This window comes from Ctenopharyngodon idella, chromosome 11 (genome assembly GCF_019924925.1).
Source record: "Ctenopharyngodon idella isolate HZGC_01 chromosome 11, HZGC01, whole genome shotgun sequence".
Taxonomy (NCBI): domain Eukaryota; kingdom Metazoa; phylum Chordata; class Actinopteri; order Cypriniformes; family Xenocyprididae; genus Ctenopharyngodon; species Ctenopharyngodon idella.
The window spans coordinates 5,258,330-5,283,332 of record NC_067230.1 but is presented as its reverse complement, the minus strand read 5'-3'; the positions used below and the strand labels follow the sequence as shown (position 1 = coordinate 5,283,332).

Below are 25,003 nucleotides of genomic sequence, written 5' to 3'. Positions count from 1 at the left end.
AGCGCCATCAATATGATTATATTTAGTCAGAAATAGATGTGAATTAGAAATATATGGTGCAGAAAACATTCATCTGGATGAGTTTCTAACTCCATCTAAAACACAGAGCGCTCAAAAGTATCGCAGAGTTTCTACTTTTCATTAGGATGACGAATCACTTTCCAAATCGTTTATGTCAGTCAGCCACCAGTCTCCTTAATGATGCTTTGGCACGCGATCTGATTGGATTTTTTACATTAAGTTAAGACTACTGTACCTGTAAGGTACAAATGACAAGGGAATGGGCTGTGGAGAGTAGCCGGCTAGAACATTAATTTCTGAGAGGGACCCATCTGCTTGCAGAAAGGGACGGCCAAGTAATTAGGATCGAGAGCTGCTAGAGCTCAACACCTGTCATGGATACGTTGCAGCTCTGGGTGCGTGTGTGTGAGAGAGAGAGAGATCAGCACAGAAACATCATTATACCAGAGGTGAATTTATGAGGGTGAATCTGCATCATGACAACAGTCTCCAATACTGCCAGCGTGGTCAGACATCCACCTATTGTTAAACAATGATTAGAGAAGCGCAGGGCTCGGTTAACCTGCACACACACACACACACACACACACACCTCAATATGCCATTTCTCAAAGCAACTGCGTACCATAAAATCAAAAGTTGGAGTTTAGTGGCTTTCAGCTGCAGTCTTTATTATAAATGATTTATCTGTGCACATCATTATTATTCTTTTTTTATTCATATGCCATCATAATTTTCAATTAAAATAACTTCCCCTCCCTTTTGCAGCAACATCTCTTCTCTGATGATGTGTTCAATGGCACGAAGGCGGGACAACCTGTCACTCACATGAGATCACAGCAATAGCAAACCACAACTATCCAATCAATTCCTGATGGACACAATTATGTCCCAGCCTACAGTTTTTTTCTTGTTTGAGAAGCCATTTCACTCGGATATACGTAACAATAGGGAAGAAAAGATTATTGCAACTTATGTTTCATGCCAACTTTAAGAGATGCAGATGCTCCAATGAGTATTTGAACAGTTTAGACACACTTAAAGGGATAGTTCACCCAAAAATGATCATTTACTCCCCCTCATGTCATTCCACACTTGTGTGATTTTCTTTTTTTTTTTCCAGGTGGATTTCTTATGCGTCCAAGTAGTTTAATGCCATACACCAAAGCACCAATGAGGTATGATGTTATTAATTTGTTGAATTTAAATGGTACCTATTATGCAAAAAGTTTGGACATAAATGTGTGTTGGCAGTGTGTGAACACAACCACCCTACAATGATAAAAATCCAACCACTCCTTTTTTTATTCCCATTTAACCAAAGTAATCTCATTCGACATTCCGTTTTGATTCTCTGAGCAGTGTGACATCACACTGCACAGGCCCCGCCCATGGCCGCTAACTGACAGTCCTGCATTACCATAGTCTCCGCTCTCAGAGAGTTGTACACTGTCCGCCATTTTCTCCGCGCTCGAGCAGCTGTAGCATCAACAGTCTCATAAGCAATCCCGGTGTTCTGTTTTTAATATAAGACTGAACAGAAGACTCTTCATTTTCAACATCTGTAATGCGACCCAAAATCTACCTACATTCGTTTATGTGTGCGCAAATCATTTCACTCCAGACTGTGAATAAGGGGCAATACAAGGCAGCCTTTGCTAAAAAGTGTGTACTCAAGGATGGATCTGTACCAACTGTTCATGATCCACCTTCACCTCCAGAAGAAGTAAGTGTCACACTATTTTTTTATGATTTTTGAGCAGTCGATGTACCTGTTAACCAGTTCCACAACAAATGCGGTTAAAGAGGCCAGATGTCTGTTGTCTATTTTAAACGTTGTTACTGTATAAATACATTTGTAAAGAACAGTGTAAAAGGAGACTGACTTGAAAAACTGTGTATATTTTCTGTAATGCTATGTTTATTTGCAAAGGCCAGCACATTTATCCACTAATCTTTCAGAAATGTCCAGTTATTCTAAAAGTTGTAACTTCTTCCTGAGTCTCTCCATCAGTGTCCGACTCCGGTTTGAACAATGTAAGCCTGAACACTGTTACTGGCAATCGTCATTTTGGCTGCGTGAGATTCTCCAGCTTTGTTGTTGTTGAGCAACCGAAGCGTAAGCTGTTAAAGCTCCGCCCTCTTGTGGAAAGGGGGCCAGAAGCAGCAGCTCATTTGCATTTAAAGGGACACACAAAACGGCGTGTTTTTGCTCACACCCAAATAGGGGAAAATTTGACAAGCAATAATAAATGATCTGTGGGGTAGTCACAGAAATGCTATTATGGATTTTTATCTTTTGTTATTGGGCAAAATGGAAAAGAAAATATTTTGTTGTAGTTTCTGTTCACCACATTACCCAACTTTGACTTCTGTTTCTGAGATCCCAAGAAATGTGAAAATGGCCCATATTTGCAGTTTTTATCATTTGAGAATATGGACCAAAATCAGTCTCAAATCCTTCACTAGCGACTTTCCTGACCTGTGACATGAAAGGCAGTAGAGAGGGGAAAACTTTACACTTTTTTTCCCCCTTACAGACATGCTATTTGCCAGAATACAAAGCTACCTTTGAATGTCTGACAGAGGAGAAATGAGCCTCTTGTGTCCAGATGGTGCAGACATGGGACCTACCAGCATGAGTTAACTGCACAATGATGTAAACTAGGCTTTTGGCTATTTAAAGACAAGAACAAAATCTTTGATATGCTTCAATGTCCCATTTCAATTGGAAATGTCAACACAGAAAAGAAAATTACATTTGTCAAACCATTTCATAGCTTGCTGAGGGATCCAGCATCCAAACATTGCTCCTAATGTCTATTTACTGTCCATCAATGAATAAAATCTGGAATGCAATTTTCAGCTAAAAAAAAAAAAAAAAAAAATGCAGGTTCTTCACACAAATGATTCCAAAATACTCCCTATAAAACTGAACCAATGTCCTGCTGTAAACTTGGAGCAAGACTTAACATTACTTCCCTTCTCAAAACCTTGTAAAAGATAGAAACAGCAGCATGCAAGTCACACCAAAAAGAAACATGAATATTTCAAAACAGTTGTCATCACGTCTATCCCTGAAAATGTAGGATGACAGCAAGTCTTGAGGGAGAGACTGTGATAGGAAGAGCGAGAGAAAGAGTGGGAGAGAGAAAGAAAAGTTTGTCTAGCTTAAAAAAAAAAAAAAAAAAAAAAGAGCTTTGTAACTTGATATATACTCGATATCAGAGTTGTTGATGCTTCTTGTGGAATATAACACAGTGTGACAAACCTTCCAGATCATCAGCAAAGCTCTTCTTGTCTAGGTGGCTTTCTTTCAAGGTTTCCGTGAAAAGAGATTCTTAGAAGGTGCTTTTCTAGAAGTCCAATGGTCAGGATCATATGACCATAAATAGAATTGTGAAATAAACTAACCTTTCTGTGGAATAAACTTCTTGTAAGATGCATTTAAAGCAGAATTGTGACAATTGAAATGGACATAGAAATATGGTTATCAAAATTCAGCAAGTGACTGCTGACGCACTAATGCTGCAATGTAAAAATAAAATTCACCTATACATAAAAAAACATATGTATAAATGTATCAAGCTGTATTGTTTAAAATAATATAAACAAAATAAAATGTTTTAAATAAGTAAATAAATAAATCCAAGTTTAAACTTTTGCTAGTAATATAGAAGCCAGAAATGATACTGAAGGATTTGTCATGACACTTTTAACACTTGCAAGCCACAAGACAATGAGGGATTGCAAAAACATAATAGAACTTTTAAATTAGTGTGATATTTTATATCAGCAGCAAAAATCGCTGTGAATATGGTTTGAATATTAACTATATCGCCAAGGTCTAATGCATACTAGCTGATATGTGGATGAAAATGTGTCCAGTGGGAGTGCTAAAGCAAATGGCACATTGTCACTGCATTTTACATTTGGACGCAGTCTGCTTTCAGAGTCTTTCCTGAGCACAACTGTCTTTCTCAAACCAGCTATAGTTTACTATTGCTTAGAATCTATAACAGTTGCTGAGCCATTTAGTGATACATGGCAAGGTCAATGCAATCATAAAACCACTTTATAACAAAAATGATGGCCAAAGTTTCATCAAATGTAACCAAGCAACACTATGATAAAGAAACAAACACTTGTACACATTCATGTGAAGGTAAAAATTCTTTAGTAGATTGTTTATATGACAAAAAGCAATGCTCAAGAAGCAGCCAATGAGAATAAGACCTTAGCGGTGGTGTGCCATTCTTTATCAAACCATAAGTCGTTAGAAAAAAGTGAAAAGTATTTAAAAATTAGATTAGCCAAATCATAATTTACAGTCATGTATATACTAAAAACCACTCATACAAACCAGTAAAACAGATTGTGTGAACAAATAACAAATCTTTTCTTTTTCCTATTAACAACTCACAAAATATTTGCTCTTAAAGATTAAAAAAAAATTTGTATTAAAGTAACATCATGCTTCATGTAATTTCATGCTACACAATTAATACAAATATATATTTTTAATTTTATCAATGTAAATGTTTGATATTAAGATCTGTAATTACTCACATGTACTGCATACGAACACTAAATATAGACTTGCAGCTATTCTTCATTCTCTTTTGCCTTGAAAATCTGAACTCATTGAAGCTACTGAAAGAATCAAATTGGCAAAAATGAAATTCAGTCGTACAGCTGATCACACCAAACTAACCCTGCATGTCTGGCAGGGCATGCAGAAAATTGTCTGAAATGTTACTGTTAAATTTCCTCCATGATGAATGCATATCGGCTCTCTATCATGTTTTCTGGAACACACAGTCTCATATTCAGCACTAAGCAGATAGCGGTGTGGAATCATTTACAGTGCATTTCTATGCTCAGAGACATCTATCTTTTTAATGGGCTTCTTATCAAACGCCAGCGAGCCAACCGTGCAGCCCAGGCATGAAAGCCTAATTGAATCATAGAATGCTAGGGCATTGCAAAACCTATCTGATGACACTGTCAACCTGGCATATAAATTAAGCAGGGCTCTAAGAGAAAATAGTGCTCTACACACCCAGCCTGCAGTAATAAAGCAAATTTTTAGCATTAATGCTTTATTTAAAAGTGCATTAACACAGATAGGTTATTAATTTCAAGCATTTTATGAGTATAATAGCATAGATGGCCATGAAAGGCACCTTGATCGTGCAGTAAAAGAATATACCGCTGGGCTCAATGTGGGCCTATGGCGGATTTGCCAGGATATGAGCGTCTCTCTCTCTCTCTCTCTCTCAAAAAAACAAAAAACAACAACCTCTCCCCAGACCTCAGAATTTGACAATGCAACACCAAATGTATGATGAATGTGACCTCAATCTTGTGTATGGAGTATAATGATCTTTTTTTTTTTTTTGTCTTGTAGACTATGTCTTGTGGAATATCTTTTTATGCAAAATACCTCATTCAGGACAGAACTAAAAAAATATGCATTTTGTATGATCCCTCTAATTTTGTTAAAATAATTAACATTTTTCAGATTCTGCAAGGTGTTTGTAAACTTTTGACCATGACTGTATATACCAATAGCCCCTGCATATATAGTATTTTACATATATTTGATCTTTGATATTTGTCTTGTTTTTTCCACTTATTTTGTTCCACTTATTCAGGTGTGTCATTAATTATCCTTGTTTGCTGATGTACTTAAGTTCCTTTGTTTCTGTTCATTACTGTCAGGTCTCATCTCTGGTTATGTTTTGTTGGACTGCTATTCTCTGTGTGTGGATTTATTCCAAATCGCTGCAAATCGTTGCTTACTGTCGTACCCATTGACGATGACATCAGCTCCCCAAGAGCCCAGCCAACAACACCCAGATTGCGGGGATCGGAAGCCCGGGCCCACCGCATGCAATGTGAGAGACTCTGCCATGACGAGCGAGTCAGCGCTAACAAGAGCGACCAAGCTGAACATCGCCACAGAGCCTGAGCAACGTGTTCCTGACCAGGCGTTTGAGCCGGCAGCTTCCTTTATTTTTTGTTGGATTTTGTACTGCCCTCCAAGCTCCTCTCCAGTCTCCAACTACTCCAGCCACCTAGTCATCGCTACCTCCCATCAGTACCTCAATGCCTCCTCTCAGTGGCGAGTCAACACCTCAGGCCGGCTGGGAACCATCTCTTCCTGGATGTGGGAAGCATGTGGCTCCAGCTTGTATCTCTGCATGCTCCACTCCTCCTCGACCCAATCGCCCTGACTCCTGCGCTCCTTCCTCCCTCGATGCCGGCAGTGACCACTGGGCATTCGGCCTTGCCGGACTCCCTCAGAACGCTGCCTCTACCTGGGTCGGGCATCGCTACACCTATGCAGCGGACTTGCAGGCCAGTCGTTGCTCTCTGGCCCTACACCCCTCTAGCTTCGGACAGCTCCTCCCTCCCTCAGGCTCTGTCTCTGCCCTTGGTCGCTCCAGCTTGACCTCAGCCCTCCGGATCCCTGCCACCATCTCGGAGGGTTGTTGCTGGGGCTACAACCTAGATCATAACCTAGATCATAAGAGTCCCTTCGTTCCAGCTCTCCGGCTGTGTGGTGGGCTCCTCCCTCCACGTCATCATCACCTCCGGTCGTCCTCATGGTGGTGTCTGTAACATCTCCATGGCTCCTCCCACTGCGATGCCGCCATGGGGCACAGTCTCAGCCATGGCCTGGATCAGCGACCATCTTCCTCTGCTCAAGGCCATCCCCTGGTTAGTTTCACCACCTGCGCAATCCTGGATTTTGTTTGTTTATCTTTTCCCAGATTTTTGTCCATCAAAACCTCCATCTGTTGGCACGAGGTTGTGCCCTTCCGGGAGGGGGCGTACTGTCACAATCTGCTGAACTGCCCTGCTGAAATGACCGAGACATACCTCGGCTCCTCAGCACAAACCTGAGTATGTGATGCACACCGGCCGCCTTGTAAAACCCGTCTGTCCGGGCGTGGCCAGTCATGCAAATTCCACATCGCAATTTCAATGGCCTTTACTGAAGTATCAGAGGAGTTTGGGGCTCCCAAGTGTGACCCCTAGTGTCAGCATTCAACACCAAGTCTTGTTCCCTCAATCAGGGAATGGAGGTTACCTACGTAACAGAGACGTTCTGTTGCTTCAGCTGTCTGCATTTTGAATAAAGTGCTCAACAAATTGGCATAGTCTCGCTGACTTGTGTAAAATGCTTATCTTTCCTAAAAGATTTCCTCAATAGAATGCCAACTGCCTCAAATTTAAAATCATTTCTTAAGCACAGTGAAAAAATATTCAGAGCAACCAATCCATTTTAAATGATATTCTTCCAGTTACTGTAATTTCGTATAATGCTTCAAACTCTTTAGCTGCTGATTTGAAAGCGGCTCAGAACAAACAAAAATAAATAAATAAATAAAAAAAATAAAAAATAAAAATGAAGCACTATAATCGAGGTCTACTTCTCTTCAAAGAAAACCACAACAAGTCAAATGGGAATTTCCATCACCTCCAAGCAAGCGGATGTTTGAGTGACACCACAGACAAAGCAATTAATTATGAGTTAACAGAGTGCAAAAAGATGGAAATGAATCTGTGCAGTATGAAAAGTTAAACTTTTCAAACAGTAATACATTGACGTCTTGGGCAGGTGTGCAAATGAACTAGGAGTGTGCAGTAAAAGCCATTATTTCTATATAACGTTGGAAAAAAATATACATACTCCAATTTTAAGCAATTCCAATGCTTGTGTTTTTCAACTTTACCATGGGCCACATTTAAAAAACACAAGTGAACAAATTTCTCTGTAATGCAACAATTTATGTAAGAATGGCGTTATCTCCTTTGTTTTGTTTTGTTTTTTTTTTATGTTTTTTTTTTAATGTTAAAATGTTCTCACATGGCATTGTAAGGAGGGTTGATGAGAGTCATATTTATTGAGTGCTTGTCCGCACATAGTCAAACTTAAATATGAACTGTCAGAGAATGAGGCCATAGGCTATCAAGCTGTCAGAGCAATTCATTGAGGTGGACATATATATTTCATATTGATATAGAAGCATGGTGATGCTGTTTTCCTGCATAATTTATTAGAGACTGAATGATGAAAGCTAATAGCTGACATGAAGTGTCGGAAATCACAAAAAACAAAATGAAAAAAAAAAGAAAAAGAAAAATAAGCCTATATTATTGGTGGTTGACAGGTAAAGTAGGGACAATTGGTAAGGTTTACAAAACTCCATACTGGTGTTGTGCGATTAATTGAATTGATTTTGATTTTGGTTTCCAATGATTATGAAAACAATATAAATTGACGTTAAATGATTATTGTTCCGCTGCCACATTCCGTCCAGCGCACCATGTAATTCCTTCACAGCGGTGCGCTTTTTATCCTTCCTAAGCCAAAATTTGCCAAATAAGTGAGTGTTGTAAAATGCAGTCTACTGTTGCTAATGTTACATAGGATGAACTCAAAAACAAAGGAGAGCATGATCTAAATGCAGTGAGTTTAATGATAAAATAAACATAATAAATCCACCACGGAGAACAGAGAACCAGGGAACAAAATGGGTACACAAACATAACATCCATGTAGGACAAGACTCGACAAGGAACACAAGAAACAATAGGTTTAAATACACAAGGGATAATAGGCAAACAAGACGCATCTGGGAACAATCAGAGAACTAATCAACAAGAAAAACTACAAGAGACTACAAAACAGGGTGTAAAACAGAAAATTAAAGTCCACACAAGATCAGGGGAACACAAGACAGGAATCATGACAGAGCCCTTCCTTTTAGGAGCGGATTCCAGACTCTCCTAAAGAAACAACAAACAAGAGTTCAGGAGGGTGGTGGAGCGGAGGTGGATCAGGGGGAAGGATGGAGGATCTGGCCCATGTGGTGGGAGAAGGACTGGAGACTGAGGCAGATCGGGAGGCCAGGGCGGAGCAGGCTGGACAGGAGGTCAGGGCGGAGAAGGCTCGATTGCTGACCAGGGCGGAGCAGGCTTGATAGGTGGCCAGGGAGGAGCAGGCTGGACAGGTGGCCAGGGCAGAGAAGGCTTGATAGCTGGGCAGGGCGAAGCAGGCTTGATAAGCAGCCAGGGTGGAGAAGGCTTGATAGGCAGCCAGGGTGGAGAAGGCTTGATAGGCAGCCAGGGTGGAGAAGGCTTGATAGGCGGCCAGGATGGAGCAGGCTGGACAGGTGACCAGGGTGAAGAAGCCTTGATAGTCGGGCCAGGGTGGCACTGATGTGACTGAATTTCTCCACGGCGGACCAAAAGACCACCACAGCAATGTGGACTGGTCTGAAAATCTCCACAGTGGACCAGATGACCACCACAGCTGTTCAAAAAGGGCTGGAGACCACCACTGTGGATCTTGCAAGGCTGGCGGAACTACAAAAGAGAGCTCATACAGGTTAGTGATGGCCCCAGAGGCCAAACAGAGACAGGCAGCATCTGCCTCCTTGGCCAAAGAAGGGCTGGCAGGGAGTTCAAGAGTGCTCTCCATGGTCCTGTCTAGGACAACAGGATAACATCAGTGCAGACAGGCCGTTCAGAAATGACCTCAGTGGTCGTATCAGGGCAGACAGAAACCTTGGGGATGACCTCCATGGTCGCATCAGGGCAGACAGGAAACTCAGGGATAACCTCTGAGGTCGTATCAAGACAGACAGAAAGTTCACAGGCTGAAACCGACACATGGCTCAGCTTTGGGGCAGGAGTGGACTCTGAAGCAGAAACATGGGCTGTAGAGCAATGTGTGGCCCAAACACACAAAATGGCAATGGCTATAACAGGCAGCACTGAGGATAACAGCACAGCCTCAGAAAAAGGCAGCGCTACAGTAAAGAGGTTTAAGGCTGTGGCGGCCATGACGGCTGAGGACTCTGGCATGGTGGCCACTGCTGCATTCCTCCTCTGTGACTCCAACAAGAAAAAGCAGAGCCGCTCAGCTGTAATGCTAATTTGATGTAAAATTCTAATGTCCAACCAGGAACATGCAACGGCATAACTGAGCTGAGTGGCTCAGATATCTAAACTGATATTAAACAGTGTTATTAAAAGCGAATTAAGCTGCGAAAAAAATACTGTTCCCTAGGCGGCTTTCTGTGCACACGCTCCGAGATGGGACGGAATGCACATAAGAAAAGTAGCCTATACTGTGGACTTCGGATCCACACGTACACGGTCAAAGAGCCTATACACAAAGCTGAGGGGGTAAAGTTCATCAATTAAAAGGATGTGTTCTGAGTACAATCAGTTCAGTTAATGCTTATATATATATATATATATATATATATATATATTTATATTACACACACACACACATACATATAAGATTAAACGGGTTCTTAGCTTAACAGACTTAAGTAATTATAAGTAATTACTTAACATGTTACAGTAGAATTCCAGAATAACAATAAATAAACGCACTGGATCCAAAATAAATAATTTAATTTGAAACATTTAAATATATTTTTGAAAAAAGTTATCATGCTTTGTATATTTTTATTTTATTTCAAAATAAAGCAATGATATCACTTACCTAATTATTACCCTAATTATTATGAATGCAATGTTTATGACTTCATATTAATTACACACATGGAATAATTGTACACATGTAATTGATTTGTCACTGCAGAACTATATTTAAAATGAAGTAGTGAAGGCAAAAAGGTGGTTTAAAAAAGTGAAAATGGACCAAAAATACATTCCCTTATACGTTCATATCAATCAGCTACCCATCTGAAGGTGTTTTGTTTCCTCTTTCTGATGTCTTGCATTATTTTATTTTTTTAAACCAAGTTTAAAAAGCTTTTTACACCAGTACCATGTGGGTCAGTCACTTGGAGATGAGCCTTCAATTAGTGTGTCTGTGTCAGATGTCTGTGATTCTCACTGACGTTCACAGGAAGGCCTCTTTTCTCGCCCATCATCCCTTCTGACAGGACGCCCCCCACTCTTTGCCTCATTCATCTTCATTAGCTGTCTATTTCCTCCATCTCATGTCAAAAATACTTAATGTCTCTGTTGTGTGGGCCAAGACGAGCCCTGATTAGTTAGCGCTAATACTGACGCATTTCAGCGTATCCTCGGTGTTCCTCTCTGATCTGGCTCCATTAACAGTCCCTGTAGTCCTCTTAGCAAAGAAACAATACAGCTGCCATCTGTTTCCTGCTATACTTCCTACTGTTTTACGTGGCCCACCACCTCCTGCCTAACCAGTTAAACAGCGGGGAAAACAGCAAGAGTGAAGGCAAATACAACACAAATACAAATATGTTTACTTTAAATTAGTGCCAGTGCCACATTTACTGCTGAGCCTTGGCCTCTAAACAACAATAGTAAAATAATACAAACGGAAATAGAACATTTAAAGGATACATAAATCCAAACTTAAGTTATTAAAAACTTATTAAAAAAAATATTATTAGACCAAGTAAATAATTCTAAAAATTGAATCATGTAGCCAATAAAACAGTATTAGATGTACTTACTATTGAACAAGCATAGTTCTGTGGTTCAGTCCCATTTTCCCATAATTATAGTTGCCTTGTTTGACTGTTTACAAGTTTAATTTACACTGTTGCTGATTTCTGTCACGTTTACTTCTGATGTCAAGAAGAGTTTAGTTCTCTACTCAAAATGATCAGTTAGCTGATAGTTACCGGTTCAAAGACATTATTAAAAAAAAAAAAAAAAAAAAAAAAAAAAACACGATAAAGCAAAAAGAGTTCCCTTTCGAGGTGGAACTCCACACCGCATCATGGAGTTGACGTTATATGGGAATGCTCCGTGTTAGCCGGTGTCTGAAGCACGTGTATTACACATCAATCTCGTTTGCTCGTGTGTGTGTGTGTGGTAAGGAGAAAGAAACCATGTCTAGGCCATTTAGAAAGTGTATCACGCCATGTCAGAGATTTAGAACGCCCGATGACTCTCATGAGTTGTGCGCTATTTGTTTAGGAGAGGAGCACGCTCGGTCAGCCCTCCTGTCTGGCTCTTTTTAAGGGGGATGGGAGTCAGGTATCTACAACCCATGAATCAGGTCCCGCCGCTGCCTCTCCTTTTCTCAAGCATCACTCGCTAACTCTCCAGCTCTCTATCGAAACACTGTGTCTTGTTGCCATACTTCCTGCTTCAAGACATTCATGCCTGTATGACTTCCTTCAGACAATGACGTCTTCTCTAGGCGCCCTTTTATACCCTGCCGGCGTGCCTGTGATGTCACCTGATTGCGGTAGCCAATCGAGATCATTTAACACAAGTGCTTCAGACGCAGGCTCATGCGGAGAATTCCCATATAACATCAACTCCATGATGCAGTGTCTCATTCCCCCTCTCATGGAACTGGGTCACTTACGTAACTGAGACAGTTCTCTTCCTTTTGTCACTGTTGGTTGCAAACAAGACGAAATAAAAGGCTGAATTTAATCGCAGCAGTAAAATTTATTTAAACAAAAGAAACAGAGTACACTGACAAGCCACAGAGAACACAAGGTTTTGGAGGATATTGGGACTGCAGAAGAAGCTGACCCTGTATTCACCATTAGACCTTGCGCTCAAAAAGCAAGAATATGAGTTACAAGTTGTTCATCTTCGAACTGTAGATACTGGCCGAAAGAGACATTAAACTACGTTCTATGGAGTTACAGGCTGAGTCCTTGTGCCAAAAACTGGTGCCTGCACCACATTCTGTTATTTTGTCCTACACTGTTCGTATGTAGTTCCTGTTCACTACACATTTGATGTTGCGAGGCACATAAAGCTTGTACCGCCATTTAGACAGGTGGAAGTTGACTTCTATTTTGTTGTGTTCGAGCGTGTAGCAGGTAAAAACTGGGGTGGCCAAAATATGTGTGGGATCTACTACTGCAGTGTAACTGATTTGGAAAGCCGCAACAAGTACATGGACTGTGATGTAGTTAAAGCAGCCATTCTTCAAGCGTACAAACTGGTGCCAAAAGCCTACCGACAGCGCTATAGCAATCTAACGAAAACAGCCAAAAAACCTTTGTCGAATTTCTCATGAGAGAAATAATCTCTTTGAGAAATGGTGTCTTTCCTTTCTAAAATTATGAGCTTTGAACAGTTGCAGGAGCTGACTTTACTGGAAAATTTTAAAAATTGTGTTAAGAACGTGGTGGTTCATCTAAATGATCAGAAGGTCATGACACTTTCTGAAGTGGCAGTGATCTCTGATGAATTTATGTTCACACATAAAACTATTTTCTCAGCTAACCATGAAATGCAGAGTAAGTTACCAACCACTGAGAATGGTACAAGGGAAGATTTTAGAAGGGGAAAGATAAGAAAAGGTTGTAAGCCAGTTTTAAGACGTAATGGGGAAAAACGTGTGTGTTTCTATTGTCTTGATCCCAGTCATATATAGCTGAATGCATGGTGTGGAGGAACAATAACAGCACTAAGGTGAAGAGCGTTGTTCTTATGTAGTCTGCTTCCACCCCTACAGGTCCCTTGCTATCAGACACCACTGGTTGCAAACCTTTCATATCAACTGAAACTGTTTAGCTCTCTCCTTATTCTCCCCTTCACAGTATTCTGATGTTAAGAGACACAGGATCTGCCCAGTTGTTGATTCTTGACAGTCTGCTCCTGTTTTCAGAAGAACCCTATACAGGTACAAGTGTCTTCGTTCAAGGTGTTGGACAAGGCTGTGTGAATGTACCTTTACACTCTTTATGGTTAACTGAGCTAGCTTCAAGGCCTGTCATGGTGTGTGCTCTAAACTGCCTGTGAAGGGTGTCAGTGTAATTTTAGGGAACGTCCTGGCGGGAAAGCCTGACTTGTGTGGTTCATCTAGTTTATGTCACCAGGTTCCCCGTTTCAACACCTGCCAATGCTGTTGCTTGCTCTCAAGCCAAGAAATTGGTGGACACTGGTGACCTTTTAGACTCATTTATTCCATTGTTTGAGTCTTCTGAGTGTAAAATCTTGATTAAAACCCAGTTAGACACTCCTATAATTACTGCTGCACTTCAAATAGAGCAGAAGCCTATAATGGCTGAGAGGGACCAGTTGGCTTCTGCGCAGTTTTCTGAGATAGGCCTGCCATCTGCTTACAGTTTGCAAGTACTGAAGCTAGTACTTTTGTACTTGCTACTCCCAACTTTATTCTACCGTTTTCAGGGGGAGGTGAACAAAACTGGGGTGGGTGCAGTATTGTTACATGAGGATGTCGCTGGTGTAGATCACCTGGTAGACCGCTCTAATTTTGTACTATCCCAGCCTCCTATTGGTAGAACCCCTTCCAAAATGTGTCCAGAAAGGTCACTGGATGTGGACTCAGCTATGTCACAACAAAATAGTTTGTCCAGTTGGTTCTGTTGAACATATCTGATTCCACTCCACAATATTATTTAATCTGTTTGACCTGTGGGGGTCGAGGTGAATTGCGAGTTTTACGGTACTTCCCTCGATTACAAAATACAGTGGTATTTGTAATTTATTTGTGGTATTTGTAGAGGAGCCAGTATTTATTTTATTTGTATACACTCACAATAACAACAAAACTTTGTGCTTTTGTAAAATAAAGAAAATAAACAGGGTGCGCTTTCTGCCGTCTCAGTCTAATGTTGTGTTTCATAGTGAGAAGCGGCTTGATCAGTTCAGTAAATGTTCTCTGCAAGTGCTGTGAGTTTGAGTCACTTATGATGTGCATTTGAAAAGCAAAACGTGCCAAACATTACAGGCCGGTTTCACAGCCAGGGCTTAGACTAAGCCAAGATTAGGCCTTAGTTCAATTAGGGTATTTAAGTAGCTTTTATAAACATTACTGGTGTGCATCTTAAGAAAAAACAATGGCACTGACTTTTTTTTTTTTTTTTTAAGATATGTCAGTACAAGTTGCTTTCAGTTAAAACAGCTCAAACATGCATTTTAGTCTAGGACTAGCTTAAGCCTTGTCTGGGTTTTTACTCCAAACTCACTTCATAATGTCAGTCGAGTGTCTAAAATAAAATCCATTTGGGTTCTGAAGTGGCTTCTTATCACAGAATGAGGCAGACAGTATATTATTTTGAAGTATTCTATATATAATTAATGCTATGTTGATTAGCATTGCATCATAAATATACTATCTAATGAAAATACCCGAGATAGCTTGAAGAACACAGATAAACCATATATTGTCGCAGTCTTGTGTTTATTGTCTTCATATTTAATAAGTTTCTATCTTCTTATTTAGCTACAGTGATAGCTGGCTGGATGCCACTGTCCATATTAGGGATTTCCTGGAACGTCATTATATTACTTCTGTGAGGCATATTTGGACTTTCTGTGTGAGGGCACCCTCCGTCTTCCAGTATGAATGAAACCTCCCTATTTTGGGTAAAACCTCACACCACCCTATTTTGGGTAAAAAAATATGAAAACATTTGATGTAAACATATGATAATCCATAGGTGTGTGACTGTTCAAGTCTCTGTGTTTAGATCAGTTTGCTCAATAATGTGCCTTTTTGTCCTTCGTAATGTGTATTTGGATTATGTTATGTTGTAAATAAAATACAAATAATCAAAAAGCTATTCTTTTAATCTCCTCACATTCTTTCTTCTAGTCCCATTCAGCAGATAGGGCCATTAAGGGAGGGGTCTTTTTCTTCCCAGGTGTAAAGTACATTTATGATACAAAGTTAATTGACATAGCATTATTTATTTAATTCATGCATCCCCGCATACAGCCTTCTTACACAAAACATGTCTTATAAATTTTAAATCAATATATTTGTTTTATGTCAATGAGTGGGCAGAATGATTTTCTCATCATTTTGAAGCAAAAATTCTTTACACTTTTTTTCACTTACCTGTTGCTGCACTTCTCTTAATATTTATACAGTATCAACAGTGCAATAATGTCTATACTATTATGAATTAACATTTTATCTGACATACCTGCCTCTTCCACTTCCTCCCCATCCTCTTCCTCTTCTGCATTAAGTGTCGGAGGTTCTTCAGAACCCACTTCCTCCATTAAGATCCTCTCCGTCTCTGCAGTCTATCACAGAACACCAGAATACCTTATTATCTTCATCAACACATTTAACTCATTTGACATTATCATTCTACTAGTAACCTAGCCATTATGCACTTGCCTCATTTGTGATTACAATTAGATTTTTCACCTTTCAATATAAGACATAAATCAAACACGTATTTACAAAGCTTTAATCCATATATATTACCACTCAAAAGTTTGGGGCTGGTAAAATTTTTTAATGCTTTAAAACGTATCTTTTGCTCACCAAGGCTGCATTTATTTGATCAGTAAGATTTTAAAATATTATTAACATTTAAAATAACTTCTCTTTTAAATGTATTTTAAAATATAATTTATTTTACATCATCTTTCAAAAACAGAAATCATTCTAATATGCTGATTTGGTGCTCAAGAAACATTTCTTATCATCATTATAAGTTGATGTTGAAAGTGTATATGTTGAAAACAGTTTATATTTTATTTTTTATTATCTTTGTGGAATCTATGATACATTTTTTTCAGGATTCTTTGATGAATGGAAAATTTAAAAGAACAAATAAATGTCTTTACTGTCACATTTGATCAATTTAATGCATCCTTGCTGAATAAAAGTATTAATTTCTTTAAAATAAAAATAAAATCTTACTGTCCCCAAACCTTTGAACGGTAGTGTACATTTATAAAGTCTGACTGTCATTTTTACCTTCAGTGCCTCAAGTTGGGCTAAACGGCATCGCTGCAGCAAATCTACAAACAGGTATATAAGCAGAGCCTAAAAGAGAATGAATCAACATGTATTGTGAATCACTCATTACAGACACAATGCAATCTAATTTTGTGAGAAAATCTAGAAAAAAAAATTGTTAGCTCAAAAAATGTCAGTTTTGAAGCCATTCATTTGCCAGTGTGCTCCTAAAGGCTGGCTGATAAATTTAAATTTATACATATTTGCAAGGGTCCTTATGAATAGTGGTCATTCCAAATCTGTTGAAATCTATTGAACATATTCTTTGGAGTTCCGTGGCCATTGGTTTGGAGTCAGAGTGAACCGGTTTGACGTCAAAGCATAATTTGTTGCTACAATAAACCTACCACCAAAACAATTTGTGTTAAAATAGAACAAAAATTTTAAAAGAGGAACTGCATTTTGAAAAGAATCAAAGACAGCAGCATAAGGAAGTTTTTCAAAGCAGCAAGTGTTTTGATTCAGACATATTTTACAATAAGTCTCTCTTAAATGTCAAACAAGACAAATGTCAGTCGCAATGTCATGTTATTATCAAAACGAAAGATCTGCTTTAGAACTAGATACTGTGAAGTCAAAATCAACTTTATCAAATGTCAGAAAGCGGTTCAATAAAAGAGGAGGATAAAAATATGAATAGAAAAAGGAGTCACCTTATAATTTCCAAAAGAAACAGCTGTTTTGAAGAGCCATGTCACTTTTGAAATGTTAAACTAGTGTGAAATTAAGCTAAGAATGCAAAACTGCCAAACAATATCAGAATAAACAAATACAACAAGGGGGGAAAAAAACAAACAAACTTCTTACCTGCACTAGAAAGCCTATAAGAAAGGAGATCAGGAAAGGCACAAGACCTGCCCGAGCAATCGTCACCGGCAATCCTGCAAAAAAACAAATTATCTGATGAGTTTGTCATGGCAGAATCTGCTGTATTCTAAATTTATCTGCAAGGCCTTAAATTAAAGCAAACATATTCAGCCACTCATATCAGATATTAACTCTAGACTGAATTATTTGATGGTGGTAATTTTATTATGGCTAGAAGAACACTTTAAAATGATTTAACTCAGATAGGAGGAAATGAAAAGAAAAATGTCTTTTTTAACAACTATTAAATCTCACTGAAAACAGAACAGTTAAATTCAATGCACCATGTAATTGCGGTGTCTTATAAATATATATATCTGCTACTGTTCAGACCATAAAGCCTGGGTATATCATTAACAAAACAGAATATAGTCTTGCTGAAATAAAAATTATGTTTAACTTCATTTTGCTTGCTAATGGTCTCATGCATGGATTTTATTCCTTCCTCTCCCATTCCAATAGTTAATTAAAGAAAATAAAATCTTCAGCAGTCTTTTTTTCTTTTTTTTTTTTTTTGAACTGCTTGGATCAGAAGATGTCAGTGAACATCTGTCTTATGTGCTGTGCACAAAATAACGACTCAATGAGATTTCAGCATATTGCCATTTGTTGTATTTTTAATTGCACACTGAGCTTTAACATACCCAGGATCCCGGTCCCCAGTATTGTAGCTATCGTTAAAAAATCTGTGGAGAGATAACATGTATTATTTATGTTGAATATAAGAAAACAAAATGAATGTATGCATTTATAACACACATCATCTATGGATAACAGAGAAGCTGGTTTGTGCGTTGTGAACAAATTAACATATTAACAGAAATGATCCCTCTTGATCTAAGGTGACGATATATCTAAAATGAGATCTTTATTAAATAAATCACAGAATTTTCCTATGATTATCTAATCTATATTTTCTTTTTGGTTTTGTGTTTGTTGCCTACGGTAAATGTAGTGCTGTGATTAACTATGGTAAAACATACTGTCAGATAAAATTGTTTTATTTGACAGTTGAACAGTCTTCAGTGTCACGTGACCCTTCAGAAATCATTCTAATATGCTCAAGAAACATTTCTTATTATCAATGTTAAAAACAGCTGTGCTGGATAATATTTTTGTGGAAAAATACATTTTTTCAGGATTCTAGATTAATAGAAAGGTCAAAAGAACAGCAGTTAATTGAAATATAAATCTTCTGTAACATTATAAATGGTTTTACTATCACGTTTTATCAATTTAATGCATAATTAATTAAAATAATCCTTACTGACCCCAAACCTTTGAACGGTGGTGTTATTTCAGTTCAGATGTTAGTAGTATTATTTCAGTTATATATTTTCAGCATACAAGTATTATTTCAGTTTGGGTTCTATTTTGAATGCACAAAATAAATAAATAAATAAATAAATAAATGAACATTTCTGAAGGCAGATTGAGCCAGGGCAACTGGTCACTATAATTAATTAAGCCGAGAACAGTCCACTCTTATTGGCATCTAGACACATGATCAAATTAGTCAAACACACATGCGAAGAGAGAGGGATATTTATAAAACTTGTGTGCACACATTCTGCATGGGTCTAATAATGTAGTGAACAGCACATTCCAGGGCCCAATTTCAGTGTTATGGAACACTAGAGATCTTAATCCCAAGTGATAGCGTTCTTTGCCGGTAACGATTGCTCGGGCAAGTTCTCTAAATTTGTAAGAGCTGATCAGGAGACATTTAGGGGCGTCAATTAGGAGACTAACGCCAACTCAGTATTGGCAGACGATGTACACATGAGCAACATGACGCATGCTTGTGATGCTAAGGCAGGAGCTGTCCAATAATGAACGTAGAACCTGGAAACGCTGCACTGTGTTTACTACATCAACAGTGTAGGAGACTGACAGGGGAAAGAAGAAATTGTTGAAAAAAGCCGTTATTTTTGTTTTGTTTTTGTGCACAAAAAGTATTCTCGTCGCTTCATAACATTAAGGTTTAACCATTGTAGTCATGTTGACTATTTTAACGATGTTTTTTACTACCTTTCTGGGCCTTGAAAGGTGCAATGACATTGCTGAACGAAGGTCTTACAGATGTGGAACGACATGAGGGTGAGCAATTAATGACAGAAATTTCATTTTTGGGTGAACTAACCCTTTAAACACTAGTTGTAGCTGTGACCTGGGAAAGTTTGGTTTGTGCTGTTGACATGTCGAGAAGATGCTGTTTTCAGGTGTGTAGGGGAATTTCTACTATTCCTTTTTAGTTCCCAAACAACAGATAAGATAACTCCATAGCAACACCCAACTTAATTACTTGTGTTTTATGCATCAAATGCACTTTATTCCTTTATCATTCATGGTATTTATTTAGTAGCTATTGATTATTATTCTTTATCTTTTTGTTAATAAAATTCATTTTCTTACACTTGTGTCTTCCTTGTACTGATAACAGTAAGAGGCTATACAAAATTAGCCGATATCTCACAAATTCTTCATATTGGTCATATGACAAACTCACTTCAATTTGCACAATTTTTATTTGTTCAACTAGAGTTGTCAAAAGTACCTACTTCTGTACCACGTCGGTGCTGAAATTTTAAAAATGTGACGCTTTAAGCGCTGTTGAGTGGATTCGTAAACGCCTCTGATTGGCCATTGTGTTGACGCGCTCATCAGATATGTCTGTGATTGGCTTCATTGATCAACACTTCAAAAGCGCTGTAAATAGTCATCAATGACACTCTTCACCAAGCAATTACACAGATATACACGGGAGTGTTTGAAAGCAGGCGTCTATCGCGGACCAGTCGCTGATAGACACCTGCTTTCAAACTCTCCCGCTCCCAAATTCAAACACTTCCATGTGCTTTCAAACACTCCCGTGCGTTGATCATTGTAGCCAATCACACACATATCCGATGAGCGCGTCAACACAATGGGCAATCAGAGGTGTTTATGAATGCGCTCAAAGCGTCACGTTTTTAAAATTTCAGTACCGATTGATACCGAAATTGGTACTTTTGACAACTATGTTCAACAATCTTTTGATTTTTCTATATGGTTAAATTCCTAGCTGGTGCCCCGCAATCAGAGGAGGAAAGAGTCATCTGACACTCTGACGCACACCTTAGGTGACGTGTGACCAAAACGCAAAACATATTTGGTGCCACATGTGAAAACCTACATAACTGATGCATTGTATGAGTATAAAATAAGTATAAATATAAAAACTTAATATAATAAAACATCCTATCAAACCATCACAATGTTACCTTGCCTTATAACAGCTCAACTCTTTCGGCTATAACTTGAAGTGGCAGTCAAGATTTACATGTGTCTACTTATACGGTGTAATGAGAGAGAATCTCACCACAGGTATTGCTGGAAGAACTGTGCAGCGTAGACGAGCAAAAACCCCAAGCATAAACACGCCTCCTCTGGCCTAATTACAAAAATTACGGCACGGCTCTTTGATGCATATTAATAAGATGCTTCTGATTAGCCTCTCACAGAGAAATAACAGCGGCAGTCACGAATGAGAAGCCAAACTGAAAAGTTCAAATTGACTTTGCTGACACTACAGATAGCATTTGATTTTCCAATTACAGTGTAAATGTTTGGGCAGGATTAGTTACAGATGCATGAATATCATCGGGGAATAAACACTTATTGTTAAAATGGAAAAATGATCCTTGAAGGCTTTTTATCTGCCTCGAAGTACAACAAACCAGGTATTCTCGTCGGCGAGGAGTGATATTAGCATTTCGAGTCTAAAAATACCACGAAAAAAAATATTATCTGTAAAGCACCATGGCCCATATCATCGGGCCCCTGAATGAACTTTCAGCTTGAGATATGAGTTTGTTGTTTAATAATATGACACGCCAGGAAATGAAATTTGAGAGATGAAAGAGGTTCATCAATGCCGTAAGCTAGCAAATAACAGAAAGAACAAGTCCTCCTCGTTCGGTAAAGCTCATAAATGGACAAATTTGATTAATTGACAAAATGCATGAAATACTGCATACAGTCTTTGCAGGCAGAATTATGGGGCAGCTATTTGCAGATTTAAATTACGCCCACACTCACAGTCAAGATGATGGATGACAATAAGTAAGTACAGAAGTAGCAAAGTAACTATGATGGCATTTTAATGACACTGATATCAGCCGCTCTGGCAACTGGCCAAGTCAAGTAACATTCTTACACAGACGTTTAATCTAGATATCACACTAGTTTTGCTGGAGAACGCACTTTCCTTCAGGTCTCTTATATTAGGTCTGATTAATGGATGGTTGTTGAAGTTTTATGTACTTGCACTATAAACCTCATTTCTGGAAATCACAATGCAGACATTAATTGTGTTATCGGCTTGCTAAAATCCACTTAGGGATATAAAACAGGAGAAAAATTGAAGACACAATGAAAATTATGCCTGATGCTGTACAAACAACAGGAGCTGTCAGTATATGCATGCTTCTGCTTGATGGCCGGATCGAGCTACAAATTCAAGCAGTTTACACATAAAACAGGCCTAAGAGGTTTATGCAGCTGTCACATAATGCTGCTACATTGCCAATAACAACATCTGCAGGCTTTCTACTAAAACAACACAACAGCACGCGCAGCTGTAACCAGAAACATAAAGCAGGGTTAGGCCTACTTTCGATTGCCATTTAAAAGAATAGCTCAAAAACTAAAACTCCAAAATAAACCTCTATGATTTTCTTTCTTGTGATGATCCCAAGAGAAAATGTAACGGATATAAACGCTTCTTTTTCTCACAATAAAAGTAAACAGATACCAGGTGCTGTCAAGCTCTGCAAATTACAATCAAGAACCATGTAAGCACCATATACTTAAATATATATTTAATAATATATGAAGAGTTTGGTTCCAAAACGCTATAAATCCCTTTTGACTAATTTGAGTAAAAATGTGTTTTCTTTACCAAGAAAGCAGCAAGATGAAAACCACTATTTTCTGTTTCGCACTTTCACATAGCATCTTTTGGTTATAAAAACATAAAAAATTCAAATCTAGATTTTGATTTTCAAAGGTTTATTATAAAAATTATTTTTTCCCCATAATGCAATAAATCTGACACTTTTTTTTTTTTAAATGCAATTAATCCATCAATATAAAAGTTATTTTTCATATTGAAAATACACAAAGTAATTTGATTCACATATGACAGCCTCTGAACTTTGTCAATACTAATCTTATATACATTCAGTTGTCGCTCCCAAAATGAATTCAACAAGTCATCTTGTTAATGTTATAAATTAATTATGTCTCCGTTCGTCATTAAAGAATATCTGGCGCCACCGCAGTTATAATAAACACATCTGCCGAGTATATTGGTATTAAAAACGGCTTTTAAAAACTGTTCATGATTTAGTTTTGGGGACCGTGACAGAATTTTGATGCTGTCTTGGAACAAGCAACAGCCGGCATTTTTCCTCCTCCCGACTCGAGTGCCTCATCTTCTTAATCTCCTCACGTAAATGATTACATTTCGATGATTTGCGTTTCTTCCCCACCGCAGAAACCACCACAGGTTCATCAATGCAGTCAAAATGATTCATTTTTCTGTTTTTGTTGATCACAAAGTACAAAGCAGATAAGGAAAACTAGGATGCCGGGTGTATTCAGAACGCCGCCATTACTGTTTACAGTGCATGGAATGATGCGCTGTGATTGGTTGAGCGGATATATCGCATTCTGCAGAGAAGGGAGACTGCCGTTTGTCGCGTTTTGGAAAGAAGGGTAGAAAACATGACAGAACAACGGATATCGCATTTTGCGCAAAATTAATAAATGACTTTCTAATACCGACCGGATACAATACTGATTTTGTCGGAAACTCAATTTTTAAAAAAAAATGATTTGTAACCAAACTCTTCATATATTTAATATATTCTCCCTCTACAGTTTATTGCCTCAGGCCCCTGTCGATTGAGTTTATGTTTCACATTTATCTGTTCATATTTTGTTCATGAGAAATAATGCATATGTCCATGCATGCGTGTCCCATGCAACCTAAATCTAGAATATATTACTTCGCTTCAGAATTTATTATTGAACTTTCTAATTTTAACTGAATTTTAAACATTTTCAGAGCAAGGACCCCTTACGCTGCATTCACAATTAGCGTTGGCGTTAACGCTTCTCATTTACTTTGAATGGGTGACGTCTGAAATGAATTGTCGGTTCTGTCGCGTCACTTCACTCGTGGCAGAAGTAGAAGATTTCGCAACTTTTCAAGTGCCAACGCAGGAATCAGCCAATCAGATCAGAGACGCTAGCCAACAGCGTTCTTGCAACACCGGAAAGTAATGTGATTGGCTGTTGTCACTACGACGGTCGCAACAGAGCCAGATTCAGACACAAGGCTTGTTCGAGATGACCTACACTAGCCTGGCTGGCAAGATCGGACAGTTGCTCCGTCAAGCGTTGACGCCAATGCTTCTCTTTTACTTTGAACGGGTGATGTCACGCGTTGCCAAACTGAATTGTGAGTTCCATCGTGTTGCTTCACTCGCGGCAGAAGTTGAAAATTTCTCAACTTTTGAAGCACAAAAGCAGGCGTCAGCCAATCAGATCGCCTTATGCAAATACCCTAGAGCAGAACTGCGTTCATTGCGTCTGTCTCCGTCAAGCGTTGACGCCGACGCCTCGCGATAGAGACATGGAGCTTGGATCCCCGATACAAAATATATCAAACAGAGCTACATATTAAGCTCAAAGCCTCAAAAACCAACCATATTATGATATATTATTTTACAACAGTAGATTAATATTATGCAAGTTATTGTTGTTGCAAATGCATCATTGTCTGTATATTACTTTTCAGTGTTAAAATTAAAATGTATGCATCAAACACACGTTGGATAAAAATTCACTATTTGTTCACAGTTGTTGTAAATTATTTGAATGGATTTGCAGAGTCATACATTTTAGTTTTACAATTAAACAATTACTTGAACTTTAGTTACTAAACTAAAACACATTTTAATTTTGATTGGAATATTTTTATATTAATCTAGTCTGCATTTACATTGCGTGTATCTATTTTGATGTCATAGGCCTATTTTTGTCCCATGTTAGTTATCACTGTCAATTTCAATTTCGAGAGTGAATCACGCATTTATATGACTGTCACTGCCGTCGGTCCTCTTAGCAGCATAAAAAAACAAAACTTTTATTCAATGGATTATATAGGCCCAGCCTCGACATGCAAAGGCCGCTCCCTTTACAATCACTAAAAGCCGTCACTCATCTCAGTTCGGGATCACACAAAGTTCCATTAAAATCAGTAAAGTGTCTACACTGCATAATGAATCTCTTACTTACATTACATTGTGTCTTTGTTTCTTAATGAAAGGA

At 38.5% G+C, this 25,003-nt stretch overlaps 1 protein-coding gene across 3 annotated transcripts in view; it reads right to left on the bottom strand.

Annotated features, from left to right (window-relative positions):
• Positions 1-25,003, bottom strand: part of si:ch211-51h4.2 (uncharacterized) — a 137,880-nt gene that overhangs the window by 110,257 nt on the left and 2,620 nt on the right. For all 3 annotated transcript variants that reach the window (XM_051912169.1, XM_051912168.1, XM_051912170.1), the window contains exons 2-5: positions 18,268-18,309; positions 17,564-17,637; positions 16,715-16,783; positions 15,927-16,029 (exon numbers count right to left, since the gene is read on the bottom strand). In XM_051912169.1, coding sequence (XP_051768129.1) covers positions 15,927-16,029; positions 16,715-16,783; positions 17,564-17,637; positions 18,268-18,309 — 288 coding nt within the window. The remainder of the gene's footprint in view (positions 1-15,926; positions 16,030-16,714; positions 16,784-17,563; positions 17,638-18,267; positions 18,310-25,003) is intronic.